Below are 16,434 nucleotides of genomic sequence, written 5' to 3' on the forward strand. Positions count from 1 at the left end.
TGGCCATGCTAAATTGCCCCTTAGTGTCCAAAGATGTGTAGGTTAGGTGGATTGGCCATGCTAAATTGCCCCTTAGTGCCCAAAGATGTGTAGGTTAGGTGGATTGGCCATGCTAAATTGTCCCTTAGTGTCCAAAGATGTGTAGGTTAGGGGGATTGGCCATGCTAAATTGCCCCTTAGTGTCCAAAGATGTGTAGGTTAGGTGGATTGGCCATGCTAAATTGCCCCTTAGTGCCCAAAGATGTGTAGGTTAGGTGGATTGGCCATGCTAAATTGTCCCTTAGTGTCCAAAGATGTGTAGGTTAGGGGGATTGGCCATGCTAAATTGCCCCTTAGTGTCCAAAGATGTGTAGGTTAGGGGGATTGGCCATGCTAAATTGCCCCTTAGTGTCCAAAGATGTGTAGGTTAGGGGGATTGGCCATGCTAAATTGCCCCTTAGTGCCCAAAGATGTGTAGGTTAGGTGGATTGGCCATGCTAAATTGTCCCTTAGTGTCCAAAGATGTGTAGGTTAGGGGGATTGGCCATGCTAAATTGCCCCTTAGTGTCCAAAGATGTGTAGGTTAGGGGGATTGGCCATGCTAAATTGCCCCTTAGTGTCCAAAGATGTGTAGGTTAGGGGGATTGGCCGTGCTAAATTGCCCCTTAGTGTCCAAAGATGTGCAGGTTAGGTGGATTGGTCATGCTAAATTGCCCCTTAGTGTCCAAAGATGTGTAGGTTAGGTGGATTGGCCATGCTAAATTGCAGGCTTGATGGGCTGACTGGCCTCCTTCTGCAATGTAGGGATTCTATGATTCACTACTGAAGAACATGGCAAGCATTAAAGATGAGATTCCTTCTCTATTTGGTACGGTTTCCCCAACTTCAAATGCCCTGCAACCTCCACAAATTCAATAATGCAGGAAAACCCCTCCCGCAAAAACAGGAGAAATTCACCAACCCCGCACTCTCGACTGATGCAGAGGTGCCAGCGTTGGACTGGGGTGGGCACAGTAAGAAGTCTCACAACACCAGGTTAAAGTCTTGGAGATCCTCTCCACTTCAGCCTGGTGTTGTGAGACTTCTTATTGAGCTCTCGACTGACAGACCCAAATGCAAGTGGCCTTGGCGGGGAGGGGTGAGGCTTGCAGTGGGCAAGGGTGAACAAGCAAGGAGTCTCCTTTTAGCAATTGATTCCACACTTTACAGGCCACCCCGCCCCTAGCTTCATGAGGTCTACAAAAGTCTGGAGCTATGGATAGTGCTGGTAAAAGCTTCAACTTTCTTTCCATCATATGGTCGATTAGGAATCCCTGAGTTTAATTTAGATCAATGCGAGGCGATGCATTTTGGTTGATCGAATCAGTGCAGACCTTACTCAGCTAATGGTAGGGCACTGGGGAGAGTTATAGAACAAAGATCTAGGAGTACAGTTTCACAGCTCCTTGAAAGTGGAGTCACAGGTGGACAGAGTGGTGAAGAAGGCATTCGGCATGCTTGGTTTCATTGGTCAGAACATTGAATACAGGAATTGGGACGTCTTGTTGAAGTTGTACAAGACATTGGTAAGGCCACACTTGGAATACTGTGTACAGTTCTGGTCACCCTATTGTAGAAAGGGTATTATTAAACTAGAAAGAGTGCAGGAAAGATTTGCCAGGACGCTACCGGGACCTGATGGATTGAGTTATAAGGAGAGGCAGAATAGACTGGGTAGACTTTTTTTCTCTGAAGCATAGGAGGCTGAGGGGTGATCTTATAGAGGTCTATAAAATAATGAGGGGCACAGATCAGCGAGATAGTCAATATCTTTTCCCAAAGGTAGGGGAGTCTAAAACTGGAGGGCATAGATTTAAGGTGAGAGGGGAGAGATACAAAAGTGTCCAGAGGGGCAGTTTTTTCACACAGAGGGTGGTGAGTGTCTGGAACAAGCTGCCAGAGGTAGTAGTAGAGGTGGACAATTTTGTCTTTTAAAAAGTGTTTAGACAGTTACATGGGTAAAGAAGGATATGGGCCAAATGCAGGCAGTGGGGACTAGCTTAATGGTTAAAAACTGGGCGGCATGGACATGTTGGGCTGAAGGGCCTGTTTCCATGCTGTAAACCTCTATGAATCTTGTGTGTGTTGGAAGAAGTTACAGGCGGATTATCAGCCTGTTTGGCCATGGTATGAACTCACCGTCTGTTGAGCATCAGGTCCTGAGATGGGACTCAAACCCGGAGCTACTGGTGGTGGCCGGGCACACTAACCACTGCACCCCCTTTCACTTCTACAGGACGGATATCCAAGTATTTCTCCAGGGCAACCAGCTGGTCAATTTAGGACCACACAACCATAGGAAAGTTCTGATGGGAAAAGAGGCCATTCAGCCCATCGTGATTGCACTAGCTGGAGAATAAAGAAGCAAGTCGCTCATTTTAATCCCATTTTCCATCACCTGCTCCTTAACCTTGCAGGTTCCTGCAGATCCAGGTTCCTGTTAAATAACTTGAATGTTTCAGCCTCAGCATTTCACCAATTTGGGCAGTGAATTCCTCACCCAGAGAGTGGGGAGCCTGTGGAATTCATTCCCACAGGAAGTAGTTGATGCCAAAACATGGAATGTATTCAAGAGGCAGCTGGATATCGCACTTGGGGTGAACGGGATCAAAGGTTATGGGGAGAAAGCAGGATGAGATATTGAGTTGGATGATCAGCTACGAATGGCAGAGCAGGCTCAAAGGGCCAAATGGCCTCCTCCTGCTCCTAGCTTCTACGTTTCTATGAATTCGACACCCTCAGTGAAAAGGTTTTCCCTCATGTCACCTCTACCCAATCACTTTAACTCTCTGCCCCTTGATAATTGCCCCCTCAGCTGGGGGAAAACAAATCTTTCCCTCCCTACCCTATCTAGGACCTCATCATTTTGAGCACCTCAATTAGGTCACTCCTTCAACTCCTCTCTTCTAAGGAAAACAAGCCTGGCCTACCCAACCCCTCCCCTGAGCTGCGATTTTCCAGCCCTGGCAACCTTCTTGGGAATCTCCTCTGCACTCTCTCCGGAGCAATCCTGTAATGTGGTGATCAGAACTGTGGGCAAGACTCCAACTGTGACCTCACCAGCATTTTATGGAGGAGAAAGAAAGTGTAAAGAGGTTAGGAAAAATATTCAAGCTTTCCTCTTCTTAATACATTGCAAGGATTCAGACATCGTTACGTATGCACCTTCTGTGGTCAAGTTCTGCAGTGAGACTTGAACCCAGAACTCCTGGCTAAGAGGGCAAGGACACTACCCACTCCAGCATAAGGTCTTCCTAAATTATTACTGTTGATTTTAATACTTAATTAAGTCAAATGATTGACAATGGAGTATCCAGTTTCATTTCTGCCTCAAAATAGTTACCTTGGTCCAGGGCAGCAGGCCAGGGTCATATAGGTCACAAAGAAGACAGCACTGTGAATCAGAAAAGAGATGTTAAAGTGATTGAAGTGACACAGTGTTAACAGCACAGCCGCAGGCCACTCAAACCCAACCGGTAATATTCAGAGTCCCCACGAGCCCCCTCCCATCTCATGTTAAGAAGCCTCACAACGCCAGGTTAAAGTCCAACAGGTTTATTTGGAATCACAAGCTTTCGGAGCACTGCTCCACTCACCCGATGAAGGAGCGACGCTCCGAAAGCTCGTGATTCCAAATAAACCTGTAGGACTTAAACCTCATGTTGTGAGACTTCTTACTGTGCCCGCCAATGCTGACAACTCACATCATGGCTCCCATCTCATGTTACTGGTGTTATTCTTCCACTTTGTGTACCGTAACGTTAATGTCCCTTTAAGAAGTGTTTTTTTTAAATCATGATCTCTGCAGCTCTCACAGTCAGTGTTTCTCAGCTCACAGTCTTAGGTGATGTTATTAGTGGGAGGAACAAAAAAAAAACTGTGCCAGTCCGGTAATAAGGGTTGTTTTCAGTTTTGTTCTGGCTGCAGCATTTGACGCATAGAAGTTTGACTCTGTTTTTATTTTGAAAGTTTTACCAGTTAGCTGAAAGCATATCTTGTTTGCTATTCTGCAGTAAAGAATCTGTGCTTTGTTGTTTTGATTATAAGTCGCAAGAGCATTTGACTGCAGAATTCAACGAAAGGCCTCGATCTCAGTATTACGTGAGCCTTAGTGTGCGCAATGTTTAACCTGTGAAAAGGTCTTTTGTAACGGAGGTTGGGTTTGAGTGGGATGGCTTATATATATATATATATATATATATTCATTAAGAGTTACACATTATAGTGGCTGTCTTGTTTGTAATTGAGAAAAGTTCTGTTAATTTTCTTACTATACATGTTAGCTATATTCTTAAATAAACTTTGTTTGTTAAAAGCTCCCTAGTGGGTTACTTGAATCACAGTTGAAGTGAAACATCATGCTTAGCCAAATTCAAGATGTAAAAACTTTAGACAGGCTCCAGAAAACACTTTGGAGTTCTAACCTGAACCATAACAGTCCTTGGAGACTGCCTCGCTAAATATTTTTAAGACGCGGGTTAATGGGTTCTTGATAAGAGAGGGGATTAAGGGTTATGGGGAGAGGGCGGGAAAGTGGAACTGAGCCACGACAGATCAGCCATGATCTTATTGAATGGCGGGGCAGGCTCGAAGGGCTAGATGGCCTACTCCTGCTCCTATTTCTTATGTTCTTTGCTAACTTTCTTTGTGATAGTGAAGCGGTCGCATGATGGGAAAAATGGTCAAGTATTTAGTATGAAATAAGGAAAGCTGACCAAGCTATTCCAAAATGCCAGACCCCTGCAAAACTGACTCTGAACAAAGAAATGACTGCAACCAGAGAAGGCCAAATGCTTGGCCTCAATCTGTCTTGATAAGGTTGACTTCGCACAGCCTGAGTGAGACATGATTAACACCAGGAAAGCCTGTCTTAACACGGTTGACTCCATATACCGTGAGATAACAGAGGAGACATTAGATAAGGTCGGGGATGAGGGAGTCACAAAATTTGTTTATTACAGAAAACAAGGCACAGAACCAAGGTCACAGAATTTGTTTTGTTCGATGTACCACTGCTTGTATTACTAAAGTCATGTAAGCTGATAAGAAAAAGGTATAATTATTGAATTGATCCTTGTAGTCGGATAGAATCAGCAGTTAGTGCGGACTGCTCTCTGTTTCCAAGGTTCTGCCATATACGGATGCAGTCTTGTGATAATAAAAACTAGCTGACTTTTTAAAAAGCAAACTTTGTTAAGTTTTACTATCACAGCGCAGGAAACAAGAAATTCTCCACTACAACACCTTGTAAGTGTGCTCTGGAAACCATACTTCAGCCCTCAAAATGGCTATGTGCGTCGACAAATACATGTTGGCGTGCACACACACACACACACACTCACACACACAGACACTCACACACACAGACACTCACACACACAGACACGATTATACTACACAGGTAAGGAGAGAAATGCCCACACACATTAACAACATAGGAATTGGGACATTATGAATTCACACTTACTATGAAGCCCAGTACCAGCCGGGATGTGCCTGAATGTAGATCTTGACAGGGTCGCTGTGCAGAAGGGGTAAAAAAACACAAATAAATACAATTTCAGGAGTGGACATCCTGGAATGAGAATGCAGGAGAGACTCCTCCTTTAACTGGAGGGTAACTTGACTCACGGTAAAGGGGAGAGCTGGTCTCTCTGACTGGCACTGCTCGCCCAGCCAGAGCATAAGGGGGCTGCGAGCTCACGGCATCATGAACCCAGGGGCAAACCGGGCACAGCAGAGTACTCGCCATCTAACCCTTTCCTCGAGCAACGTACACACTGCAACTCGCCCAGTGAAGACACTGAGGGTCAGACTTGTGCCCGCTGAATGGAGAATGGCTCCACAAGCAATGATCCTGGTTACCCTTTCTAATCTCTCGCTGCCCCCCCCCCCTCGGTACCCACCGAGTTCTCATTTTGAGAAGAAATTGTTACTTTTCCAGAAACGTCATTTCTTGTGCCCAGCTCATTTCCTTCCCCCCCGTCCTCTTCTTCATTCTTCTCCAGTTTCTTGTGCCAGGGAGGTAAGCGTGCACAAACTTGCCACTGGGCACTGGCACCCTCAAATGGCCACATGGTGAGTATAATCTTGGCCACGCCAGTCAGGAGAGGAAGCGGGGTACCGCGCAAGTGCGGGTTAGAAATCTCTCAAAGAGGAAAGGGCAAATGAGCCGTTTCTATTCCCATTTTGCTCCCAGCTAGAGGAGCGGCCAGAGTCAGTCGATCAATGCGGGCATGCCATTTGGGAGAGAATTTGAATGCATTTGGGAGCCCTGGCTTGGAGACAGGGCTCACACGTGGGCGTGGGTAGCCGTGAACAACTCAACCCACCTCTGGGTCCAATGGAAGTTGGTTCGTGGCTCACGCCAAGGCTTTGCTTTAAGTTCACAATCTGGCACCGTACTGAGGGAGTGCTGTACTGACTGAGGCGTAGCCGTCCAAAAAACAACCATCCACTGTGTGGAGGCAATTGCGTTGTGGCCATTTTGGGGCGTGACGCCATGTTAAAGTAGGGCGTAAAGTGCTCAGCGCGATTGGCACCGGTTTGTGCGACCATTTTACGGGCGCAGGGTTTCCAGCGCGATCAGCCTCTTGCCGGAAACGGGTGAGAGGAGGGTTAATATATAAATGCAGCTTAACATCTGCCCGGCGCTCAAATCGCCCTTTACGAGCTTGCCGGGAAAGGTTCTCGCCAGTGAGGAATAATCTAGTGATAATAGCACTAGGCCTTCGCCCCTCCCGTGACTGATCTGATTGTGGTCTCAATGCCAGCATCCTGCCTGCCCCCGACAATCCTCAACTCCCTCGTCAGCCAGGTTTCTACCTCCGCCTTGAAAATATTCAGCCTCTGGGGAACACAGTTCCACAGACTGGTGACCCTCAGAGAAATTAAAAAATCTCCTCATGTCCTCACGAACTGGGAGACCCCAATGTTTAAACTGTGCCCCTAGTTCTGGTCTCTCCCACAAGGGAAGAAATTCTCTCAGCATCCACTCTGTCAAGCTCCCCCCCCCCCCACTTCAGGGTCTAATGTCAAGCTCCACCCCCCCCCCACTCAGGGTCTAATGTCAAGCTCCACCCCCCCCCACTCAGGGTCTAATGTCAAGCTCCACCCCCCCCGCTCAGGGTCTAATGTAAAGCTCCACCCCCCCCGCTCAGGGTCTAATGTAAAGCTCCACCCCCCCCGCTCAGGGTCTAATGTCAAGCTCCACCCCCCCCCACCACTCAGGGTCTAATGTCAAGCTCCCCCACCCCTGCTCAGGGTCTAATGTCAAGCTCCCCCCTGCTCAGGGTCTAATGTCAAGCTCCCCCCCCCCACTCAGGGTCTAATGTCAAGCTCCACCCCCCCCCACCACTCAGGGTCTAATGTCAAGCTCCCCCCTGCTCAGGGTCTAATGTCAAGCTCCCTCCCCCCCTCTCAGGGTCTAATGTCAAGCTCCCCCCCCCCACTCAGGGTCTAATGTGTCTCAATAAGATCACCTCTCATTCTTCTAAACACCAATGGTACAGGCTCAACCTTTCCCCAGTATAGTGGGTGCAGGCACATCAAAATACAGGAAAATCCTGTCGCTGCCCTCTCTTGGTGCCAGTTTCTCACTTTCTCCCTCAGCTCACAGGAAGTATGCATGTCAGACAACATGTCAGAATATTGTCAAGTTAAACGAGGAAGGATTACTGCCCTGATCATTGGATACTGCATCACACGGTGTTCCGGTGTCGTCAAGACATTTCAGGCTTTGTTACAAGAACACTTCAGTGGTCACAGGAATTCAGCCTCTGATCTTCGGGTAAACATTCTCCAAGGCGGCCTTCACGACACACGACAGCGCAGAGTCGCTGAGCAGAAACTGATAGCCAAGTTCCAGCCTCAACTGGGATCTTGGGTTCATGTCACACTATCTGTAACCCCCATGATTTGCCTGGGTTTGTAAAATCTCACTAACTGTCCTGTCTGGAGACATTACACATCTCTTTAACCTGTGCTTAACGCTCTCTCCACTCACATTGTCTGTACCTTTAAGACTTGATTACCTGTAAAGACTCACATTCCAACCATTATTTTATAAATTGAGTGTGTGTCTTTATATCCCCTGTTTGTGAATAGAACTCCCCACTCACCTGATAAAGGAGCAGCACTCTGAAAGCTAGTGGCTTTTGCTACCAAATAAACCTGTTGGACTTTAACCTGGTGTTGTGAGACCCGAAACAGAACATGTTCCCCAGGGCTTGAGGACAGAAAAAAAAATGCAACAGAGAGAGGAAACAATTCTAACGTGAATGAAAAACTCCAATTCAAACCATAAGAAGTGCACCTTTCCACTCGCTATTGCCTCCCAGTCGATCCTTCCATATTCCCCAGTCACTTTGCACCCACGCAAGTGGAAAAGGCTGACTTAACCTGGAAACCAACACTGTGTTAAGACAGAAGCAATAAATAGACTGTTACCAGAAGGTGAACAGGGCAATAATTCCGGCAGTGAAAGAGAGTTGAATCATCAGGATAATATAGACCTGCAAGAGGGAGAAAAAACAAGCCATCAGCCATTGGCACAGGGTATTAAAATGACAAGGACATAAGTAACAGTAGCTTTCAAAAAGGGAGAATTGGATAAATGATTAAAGGGTTTACAGGGCAATGGGGAAAGATTAGAGGAGCTAATACAAAGGTTTATTTATTATTGTCACAAGTAGGCAAACTCCACACAGACAGCGAGCCAAACCAGGTCCCTGTACAACTTAATACAAACTTACCAATGTCACACAGGATTAATTGTTTAAAGATTATTTATTGATGTCACAAGTAGGCTTACATTAACGCTGCACCTCCACATGGGTAATGGAAATTGGAGGGAATGCATGCTGTTCTACTCTCGGGCGCCTCCCAGTGTCTGCTCACTAAACAGCAGAGACTTGAGATGGCCATTATCCAGAAAAGCCGCATAATGGGCCAATATTTGAGTTTATTAGTGTCACAAGTAGGAACATAAGAAATAGGAGCAGGAGTAGGCCATCTAGCCCTTCGAGCCTGCCCCACCATTCAATAAGATCATGGCTGATCTGTCGTGGCTCAGTTCCACATTCCCGCCCTCTCCCCATAACCCTTAATCCCCTCGCTTATCAAAAACCTATCAACCCGCGTCTTAAAAATATTTAGCGAGGCAGCCTCCACCACTTCAACGGGCAGAGAATTCCAGAGATTCACCACCCTTTGAGTGAAGAAGTTCTTCCTCAACTCCGTTCTAAACCGCCCCCCCTTTATCTTGAGGCTGTGCCCCCTAGTCCTACTGTCCTTTCTGAGCGGGAAGAGCCTCTCCACCTCTATTCTATCCATCCCATTCAACATCTTATATGTTTCAATGAGATCTCTAGGCTGACATTAACGCTGCAATGAAGTTACTGTGAAAATCCCCGAGTCGCCACACTCCTGCACTGAGGGAAAATTTCGTATGGTCAGTGTGCCTCTTTCAGAGGTGCATTGTGGGAGGAAACCCACACAGACACGGGGAAAATGTGCAGACTCTGCACAGACAGTGACTGACGCCAGGATTCGAACATAGGTCCCTGGCGCTGTGAGGCAACAGTGCTAACCAGTATGCCATCCTATGTTTGAAGACATAGTACAGCATTTCTCAGCGAACTTACTATAAAGATTTGACAGCTATTGTTAACAGGAAATTATTGCTGCGATTCCTTCACACTGTGAACGCTACGCTGTACAGTGTCTGTTTACATCCTCACTCCTTATTCAGCACCATATTCTCTCTCTCAAAGCAATATCACAACATCCAGTACTTCTCAAACGCATTCTCAATGTCATCTTATTTTAATTGAGTGCGGGGGGGGGGCCTGACTTCCATTGCTGAACGAGCCACCCACAATCTTTATTTGCGATCCCACAAGTTTGGGGTGGGGGGGGGGGACAGTGGGGGTCACAACCCACAGTTTGGGGGGGGGTCACAAACCACAGTTTGGGGAGCCCTGACTTAACCCATCCTTCAAGCACACCACGCATGTTTAAGAACCAACAATCAAGGAAACTTTTCCAATTTTGATGCAACGGATACCATAAAACTGCAATCCAAAGAAACCAAAAGGAAAATAACTTGACGAGGAGATGGATTGCTTCAAAACGTGAAAAGAACTCGCAGGGAGAGAGCTTTTCTGCTGGGCCCAAAAATCTGGTCGCAAGTTGCGGAGAGCGTCTCAGTAAGAGCAATTGGAAAACACTCACTCACGAGGCTCTGTAACTTGGGGAAGGTCAGAGCTGTGTTTGGGTAGAATGACGGGGCAAAAGACTGAGGAGATTCAGCTGTGCTGTACCCTCCTGCTCGCACTCAAAAGGACCACAATCTGTAAAGCCACATAATCGATTTCATAGAATCCCCACAGTGCAGAAGAGACCATTTGGCCCATCAAGTCTGCACCAACTCTCTGTGAGAGTATCTTACCCAGGCCCTCTGTCCTGCCCTATCCCTGTAACTCCACACATTTAGCATGGTCAATCCCCCTAACTTATCCATCTTTGGATACTAAGGGACAATTTAGCATGGCCAATCCACCTAACCTGCACATCTTTGGACATTAAGGGGCAATTTGAATATAAAAGTAGGGAGGTCTTGCTGCAGCTGTATAGGGCATTGGTGAGGCCACAGCTGGAGTACTGTGTGCAGTTTTGGGCGCCGCACCTGCGCAAGGATATTTTGGCCCTGGAGGGAGTGCAGAGGAGGTTTACTAGGCTGATACCAGAGTTGAGGGGATTGAGCTATGAGGAGAGGCTGAATAAACTTGGCTTGTACTCGTTAGAGTTTAGAAGAATGAGGGGAGATCTCATTGAGACGTATAAGATGATGAATGGGATGGATAGGATAGAGGTGGAGAGACTCTTCCCGCTCAAAAAAGACAGTAGGACTAGGGGGCACAGCCTCAAGATAAAGGGGAGGCGGTTTAGAACGGAGTTGAGGAGGAACTTCTTCACTCAAAGGGTGGTGAATCTCTGGAATTCTCTGCCCGTTGAGGTGGTGGAGGCTGCCTCGCTAAATATTTTTAAGAAGCGGGTTGATGGGTTCTTGATAAGAGAGGGGATTAAGGGTTATGGGGAGAGGGCGGGAAAGTGGAACTGAGCCACAACAGATCAGCCATGATCTTATTGAATGGCGGGGCAGGCTCGAAGGGCTAGATGGCCTACTCCTGCTCCTATTTCTTATGTTCTTATGTTCTTAATTTAGCATGGCCAATCCACCTAACCTGCCCATCTTTGGATACTAATGGACAATTTAGTATGGCAAATCCACGTAACCTATACATCTTTGGACACTTATGGACAATTTAGCATGGCCAATTCACCCAAACTACAATCTTTGGACTGTGGGAGGAAACCGAAGCACCCGGAGGAAACCCATGCTGACACGGGGAGAATGTGCAAACTCTGCACAGACAGTGACCCAAGGCCGGAATTGAACCCGGATCCCTGTGACGCAGCAGTGCTAACCACTGTGCCACCTGGTGTGACCAGTTCCCCTTGTTTCTAGATCTGAAGTATCGCTGCTAACCAGTTTGATGCAAATGGGTTAACATCTTCCATGAAAGGAAGAGTTGCCAGGGATTTGCCCACTTTGCAGTTTGCTTTGCCTGGGAAATCCGCAAAGACCAAGTGAAGGGGAAATTACACAGGATAGTAATGACAACACAGAAACTGAGCACTAAGCCTCACTGTGTCCTGTCACCCTCAAGCCTCCTCCCACCCAGCCGAGGGATTAAAGAGGAGGGAAATCTGCAAAGGGGGATGGAGGACAGCAAAGAGAGGCCAGCTGGACTCGCTGCGTCAGCGACACTCCTCACAGTGAAGACTCCACTCACCTTCCTGATGAAAATCCTTCGGACGTTCTTGTCATCCCAGCTGAAAGAGGAAAAGAACTCGCTCTCGCCAGAGAAAGCTCCACTCCCATAACTCGGGCTGCGACCTGAGCAAAGGAAGAAATGGAAAACACCCATCAGAAGTAGAAATGGTCGTGAGCTTCAAGTTTTTAGGTGTCCAGATCACCAACAACCTGTCCTGGTCCCCCCCATGCTGACACTATAGTTAAGAAAGCCCCACCAACGCCTCTACTTTCTCAGAAGACTAAGGAAATTTGGCATGTCAGCTACAACTCTCACCAACTTTTACAGATGCCCCATAGAAAGCATCCTTTCTGGTTGTATCACAGCTTGGTATGGACTCCTGCTCTGCCCAAGACCAGAAGGAACTACAAAGGGTCATGAATGTAGCCCAATCCATCACACAAACCAGCCTCGCATCTATTGACTCTGTCTACACTTCCCACTGCCTCAGAAAAGCAGCTAGAATAACTAAGGACCCCACACACCCCGGACATTCTCTCTTCCACCTTCTTCCATCGGGAAAAAGATACAAAAATCTGAGGTTACGTACCAACCGACTCAAGAACAGCTTCTTCCCTGCTGCTGTCAGACTTTTGAATGGACCTACCTCACATTAAGCTGATCTTTCTCTACGCCCTAGTTATTACTGTAACACTACATTCTGCATCCACTCCTTTCCTTCTCTATGAATGGTATGCTTTGTCCGTATAGTGCACAAGAAACAATACTTTTCATTGTATCCCAATACATGTGACAATAATAAATCAAATCAAATAATCAGTCCAGCACCAAGACAAAGACCTTTACCGAATAAGCCTCACAACACAGTTCCCAGCCGTAGCTGACTCACTCCAGAGGTCACGGGCTCATGTCTCACTCCTGAGACAGAAATTTAAAACTGTCAAGAGGCGATATCGCTGTTGGAAGAGACATTAAACTGAGGCCCGGTCTGCCTTCTTGGGCAAAAGATCCTTTACTTTGAAGAGGAACCAGGGAGTTGGGTCCTGGCCAACATTTAACCAACCTCAATTGAGAAACAAATTGATTGCTGTTTGTGGGTTCCAAAGAAGACATCACCACTTGACAGTCCCTCCGCACTGCAATATCACCCTTCTGAGTTTCACATTTGTGTCTTGATCGCCGGAGTGGGATCTTGCTGTGCACAAATTGGTTGCCAAACTGCCCAACGATTACACTTCAAAAAAGCATGTTAAGAGCCAAAGGTAATTAATGGCACGGTATAAAGATAATCAATCAGATTGCTAAACGCTTAACCCTTTGGGTGTTGTGTAGTTTTGTCTTTGAGTTGGGCTGCAGAAGGCTCTTCTGCTGTGTATCACCTTTGTGTTTGGTGCCCTCACACAAACTATTCACACATCCCTCGTGCGTCTGGACAAATCTCTTAAGACAAGCACAAACCCATTCAAAAGCCAAGAGGGATCGTGGAAGCAAGATGTACATCCCCTAATCAAGGCAGGAAATCCTAGGAACAACCCTCACAATCACCGCAGGCAGTGAATTAGAAAGTGTCATTAAAAGTTTATTTATTCGTCACAAGTAAGGCTTACATTAACACTGCAGTGAAGTTACTGTGAAAATCCCCTAGTCGCCACACTCCAGTTCAGGTACACTGAGGGAGAATTTAGCACGGCCAATCCACCCTAACCGGCACGTCTTTCAGACTGAGAGAGGAAACTGGAGCATCTGGAGGAAACCCACGCAGACACGGGCAGCAGACTCCGCACAGACAGTGACCCAAGCCAGGAATCAAACCCAGGTCTCTGGCGCTGTGAGGCAGCAGTGCCAACCACTGTGTCACCCCCATAGGTAATAAATGATGCCCACATCCAATGAATAGAAACAAAATGTCTAATGCAGAATGGGGCCAGAGTGGGAAAAGGTTGGGTGCACTGGCTTCAGGGACTTGATGTTGGACTGGGATAAACACAGTAAGAAGTCTTACAACACCAGGTTAAAGTCCAACAGGTTTATTTGGTAGCAAATTCCATTAGCTTTCGGAGCGCCGCCTCTTTGTCAGGTGAGTGGGGGTTCTATTCACAAACAGGGCATATAAAGACACAAACTCAATTTACAAAATAATGATTGGAATGCAAATCTTTACAGGTAATCAAGTCTTAAAGGTGCAGGCAATGTGAGTGGAGAGAGGGTTAAGCACAGGTTAAAGAGATGTGTATTGTCTCCAGACAGGACAGTTAGTGAGATTTTGTAAACTGTGGGGATTACTAATCGAAGGGACCTGACGAAGGGGCAGCGCTCCGAAAGCTAGTGGTGTTTACTACTAAATAAACCTGTTGGACTTTAACCTGGTGTTGAGAGAGTTCTTACTGTGTTCAGGGACTTGAACATGGAAAAACTGGTTGCAGAGCTACCCTGTGGTGAAACACAGTTACTGCAGCAATCACAGTGAATACCCACCACACAGCTCCCCCAGCTATTGTCTGACAACAATGCTGCATTTTCCTTTCAAAACCAGATCAGCATTGCCGTGTGGCAAACTGTGGGTGCATCCTGTTTGGAAGTTATTTCTGAGTAGCTCTGCGTCACTGCACACCTCAGCTGGGACTTGTAAAATGACCCTTCATTTGCCATAAGTTTAAAGTTTATTTATTAGCGTCACAAGTAGGCTTACATTAACACTGCAATGAAGTTACTGTGAAAATCCCCTAGTCACCAATACCTGTTCAGGTACACTAAGAGAATTTAGCACCTAACCAGCACGTCTTTCGGACTGTGGGAGGAAACCGGAGCACCCAGAGGAAACCCACACAGACACGGGGAGAATGTGCAAACTCCACACAGAAAGTGACTCAAGCCAGGAATCGAACCCAGATCCCTGGCGCTGTGAGGCAGCAGTGCTAGCCACTTCGCCACCATGCCATTGCTCATTCCACAACAACGACCCACATTTATATAGCACCTTTGACATCTTAAAACATTCCAACCTGCCTCACAGTTGCAATTATCAAACAAAGTATGACACTGAGCCACGTAAGGAGACAGGGACAGGTAAGCAAAAGCTTGGTCAAAGGTTTTAGGGAGAGACAGAGAGAGAGAGGTGAAGAGGTTTTGAGAGCAGAATTGCAGAGTATGGCCACCAATGGTGGATAAGGCTAAAACCAGAATGAGGAGTGCAAAGATCTTGGAGGATTACAAAGAACAAAGAACAGTACAGCACAGGAACAGGCCCTTCGGCCCTCCAAGCCTGTGCCAACCATGTTGTCCTATCTAGACCAACCACCTGTATTCTCCTATCCCCCGTCTGTTCATGTCTCTATCCAGATAAGTCTTAACTGTTGCTAATGTATCTGCCTCAACCACCTCACTTGGCAGTGCATTCCAGGCCCCCCCCACCCTCTGTATAAAAAAACTCCCCCCGCACATCTCCGCTGAACCTTTCCCCCCTTATCTTCAACTTGTGCCCCCTTGTAATTGTCATTTCCACCCTGGGAAAAAACTTCCAACTATCTATACCCCTCATAATTTTATAAACTTCTATTGGGTCACCCCCCTCAGCCTCTGTTTTCCCAGGGAGAACAATCCCAGGAACCAAGGCAGACCAGTGGGCGGTGTGTGAACGAGACTCAGTGTGCTTCGGACACTGACAGCAGAGATTTGGATGCGCCCAGGTTTATGGAGTGCGAGGCAGCAGGCTGTCAGACACCAGAATCCAGATCCAAAATACAACCGATTTTGATTGCCTCAGCATCGCGGCTGCCATGCTGTGTCATTCAGGGACACTGAGCCAGCTGAGTACAGGGGAGCTCACCTAATGCTTATTAAATCATAGAATCCCTACAGTGCAAAGGGAGGCCATTCAGCCCATCGAGTCTGCACCGACAATAATCCCACCCAGGCCCCATCCCTCTGTATTTACCCTAGCTAGTTCCCCTGACACTTAGAGGCAATTCAGCATGGCCAATCAACCTAACCAGCACATCTTTCAGACTGTGGGAGGAAACTGGAGCACCCGGAGGAAACCCACGCAGACACGGGGAGAATGTGCAGTCTCCGCACAGACAGCGACCCAAACCGGGAATCGAACCTGGGTCCCTGGCGTTGTGAGGCAGCTTTGTTAACCACTGTGCCGCCCCTAACGTTACCAACTGACACCCTGCACTCTGAATGGTGAAAGATAGAATGCAAAAAACGCAGGAAAAAAGAGTGACTGTAGAAGGAGGAGCCAGAGAGAGAGAGAGAGGGATAGTTATCAATATACAGATTTCACTCTCTCTCTACTTAGAGAGAGAGGGATGAGATGGAGAGGAAGTAAGAGAAAGGGTGAAAGAGCGAGAGAGAGCAAGAGAGGGGGAAAGAGAGAAGGAGGAAGAGAAAGAGAGAAGGGGAAGAAAAAGAGAAAGCGAAAGAAAGAAGCATAAAAAGAGAAAAAGCATGAAAGGGAAGGATAGAGATAAAGGAAAAGAGAGAAGTGAAGAAGCGGAGAGAGAAAGGGAAAGGAAGAGGGAAGGAGAGAGAGAAAGGAAAAAAAGAGAAGTGAGGAAGGAGAGGGAGAAAGGGA

General features: G+C 47.1%; 1 protein-coding gene across 4 annotated transcripts in view; it reads right to left on the reverse strand.

The window, feature by feature from the left end:
• faim2b (Fas apoptotic inhibitory molecule 2b) overlaps nt 1-16,434 on the reverse strand; it is a 39,504-nt gene that overhangs the window by 12,694 nt on the left and 10,376 nt on the right. For all 4 annotated transcript variants that reach the window (XM_080218025.1, XM_080218026.1, XM_080218028.1 and 1 more), the window contains 4 exons: nt 11,877-11,980; nt 8,467-8,531; nt 5,486-5,539; nt 3,362-3,412 (listed from right to left, as the gene is read on the reverse strand). In XM_080218025.1, the coding sequence (XP_080074151.1) occupies nt 3,362-3,412; nt 5,486-5,539; nt 8,467-8,531; nt 11,877-11,980 (274 nt within the window). The remainder of the gene's footprint in view (nt 1-3,361; nt 3,413-5,485; nt 5,540-8,466; nt 8,532-11,876; nt 11,981-16,434) is intronic.

The sequence above is a fragment of the Carcharhinus amblyrhynchos genome, chromosome X (genome assembly GCF_965287045.1).
Source record: "Carcharhinus amblyrhynchos chromosome X, sCarAmb.v2.hapA, whole genome shotgun sequence".
Lineage (NCBI taxonomy): Eukaryota > Metazoa > Chordata > Chondrichthyes > Carcharhiniformes > Carcharhinidae > Carcharhinus > Carcharhinus amblyrhynchos.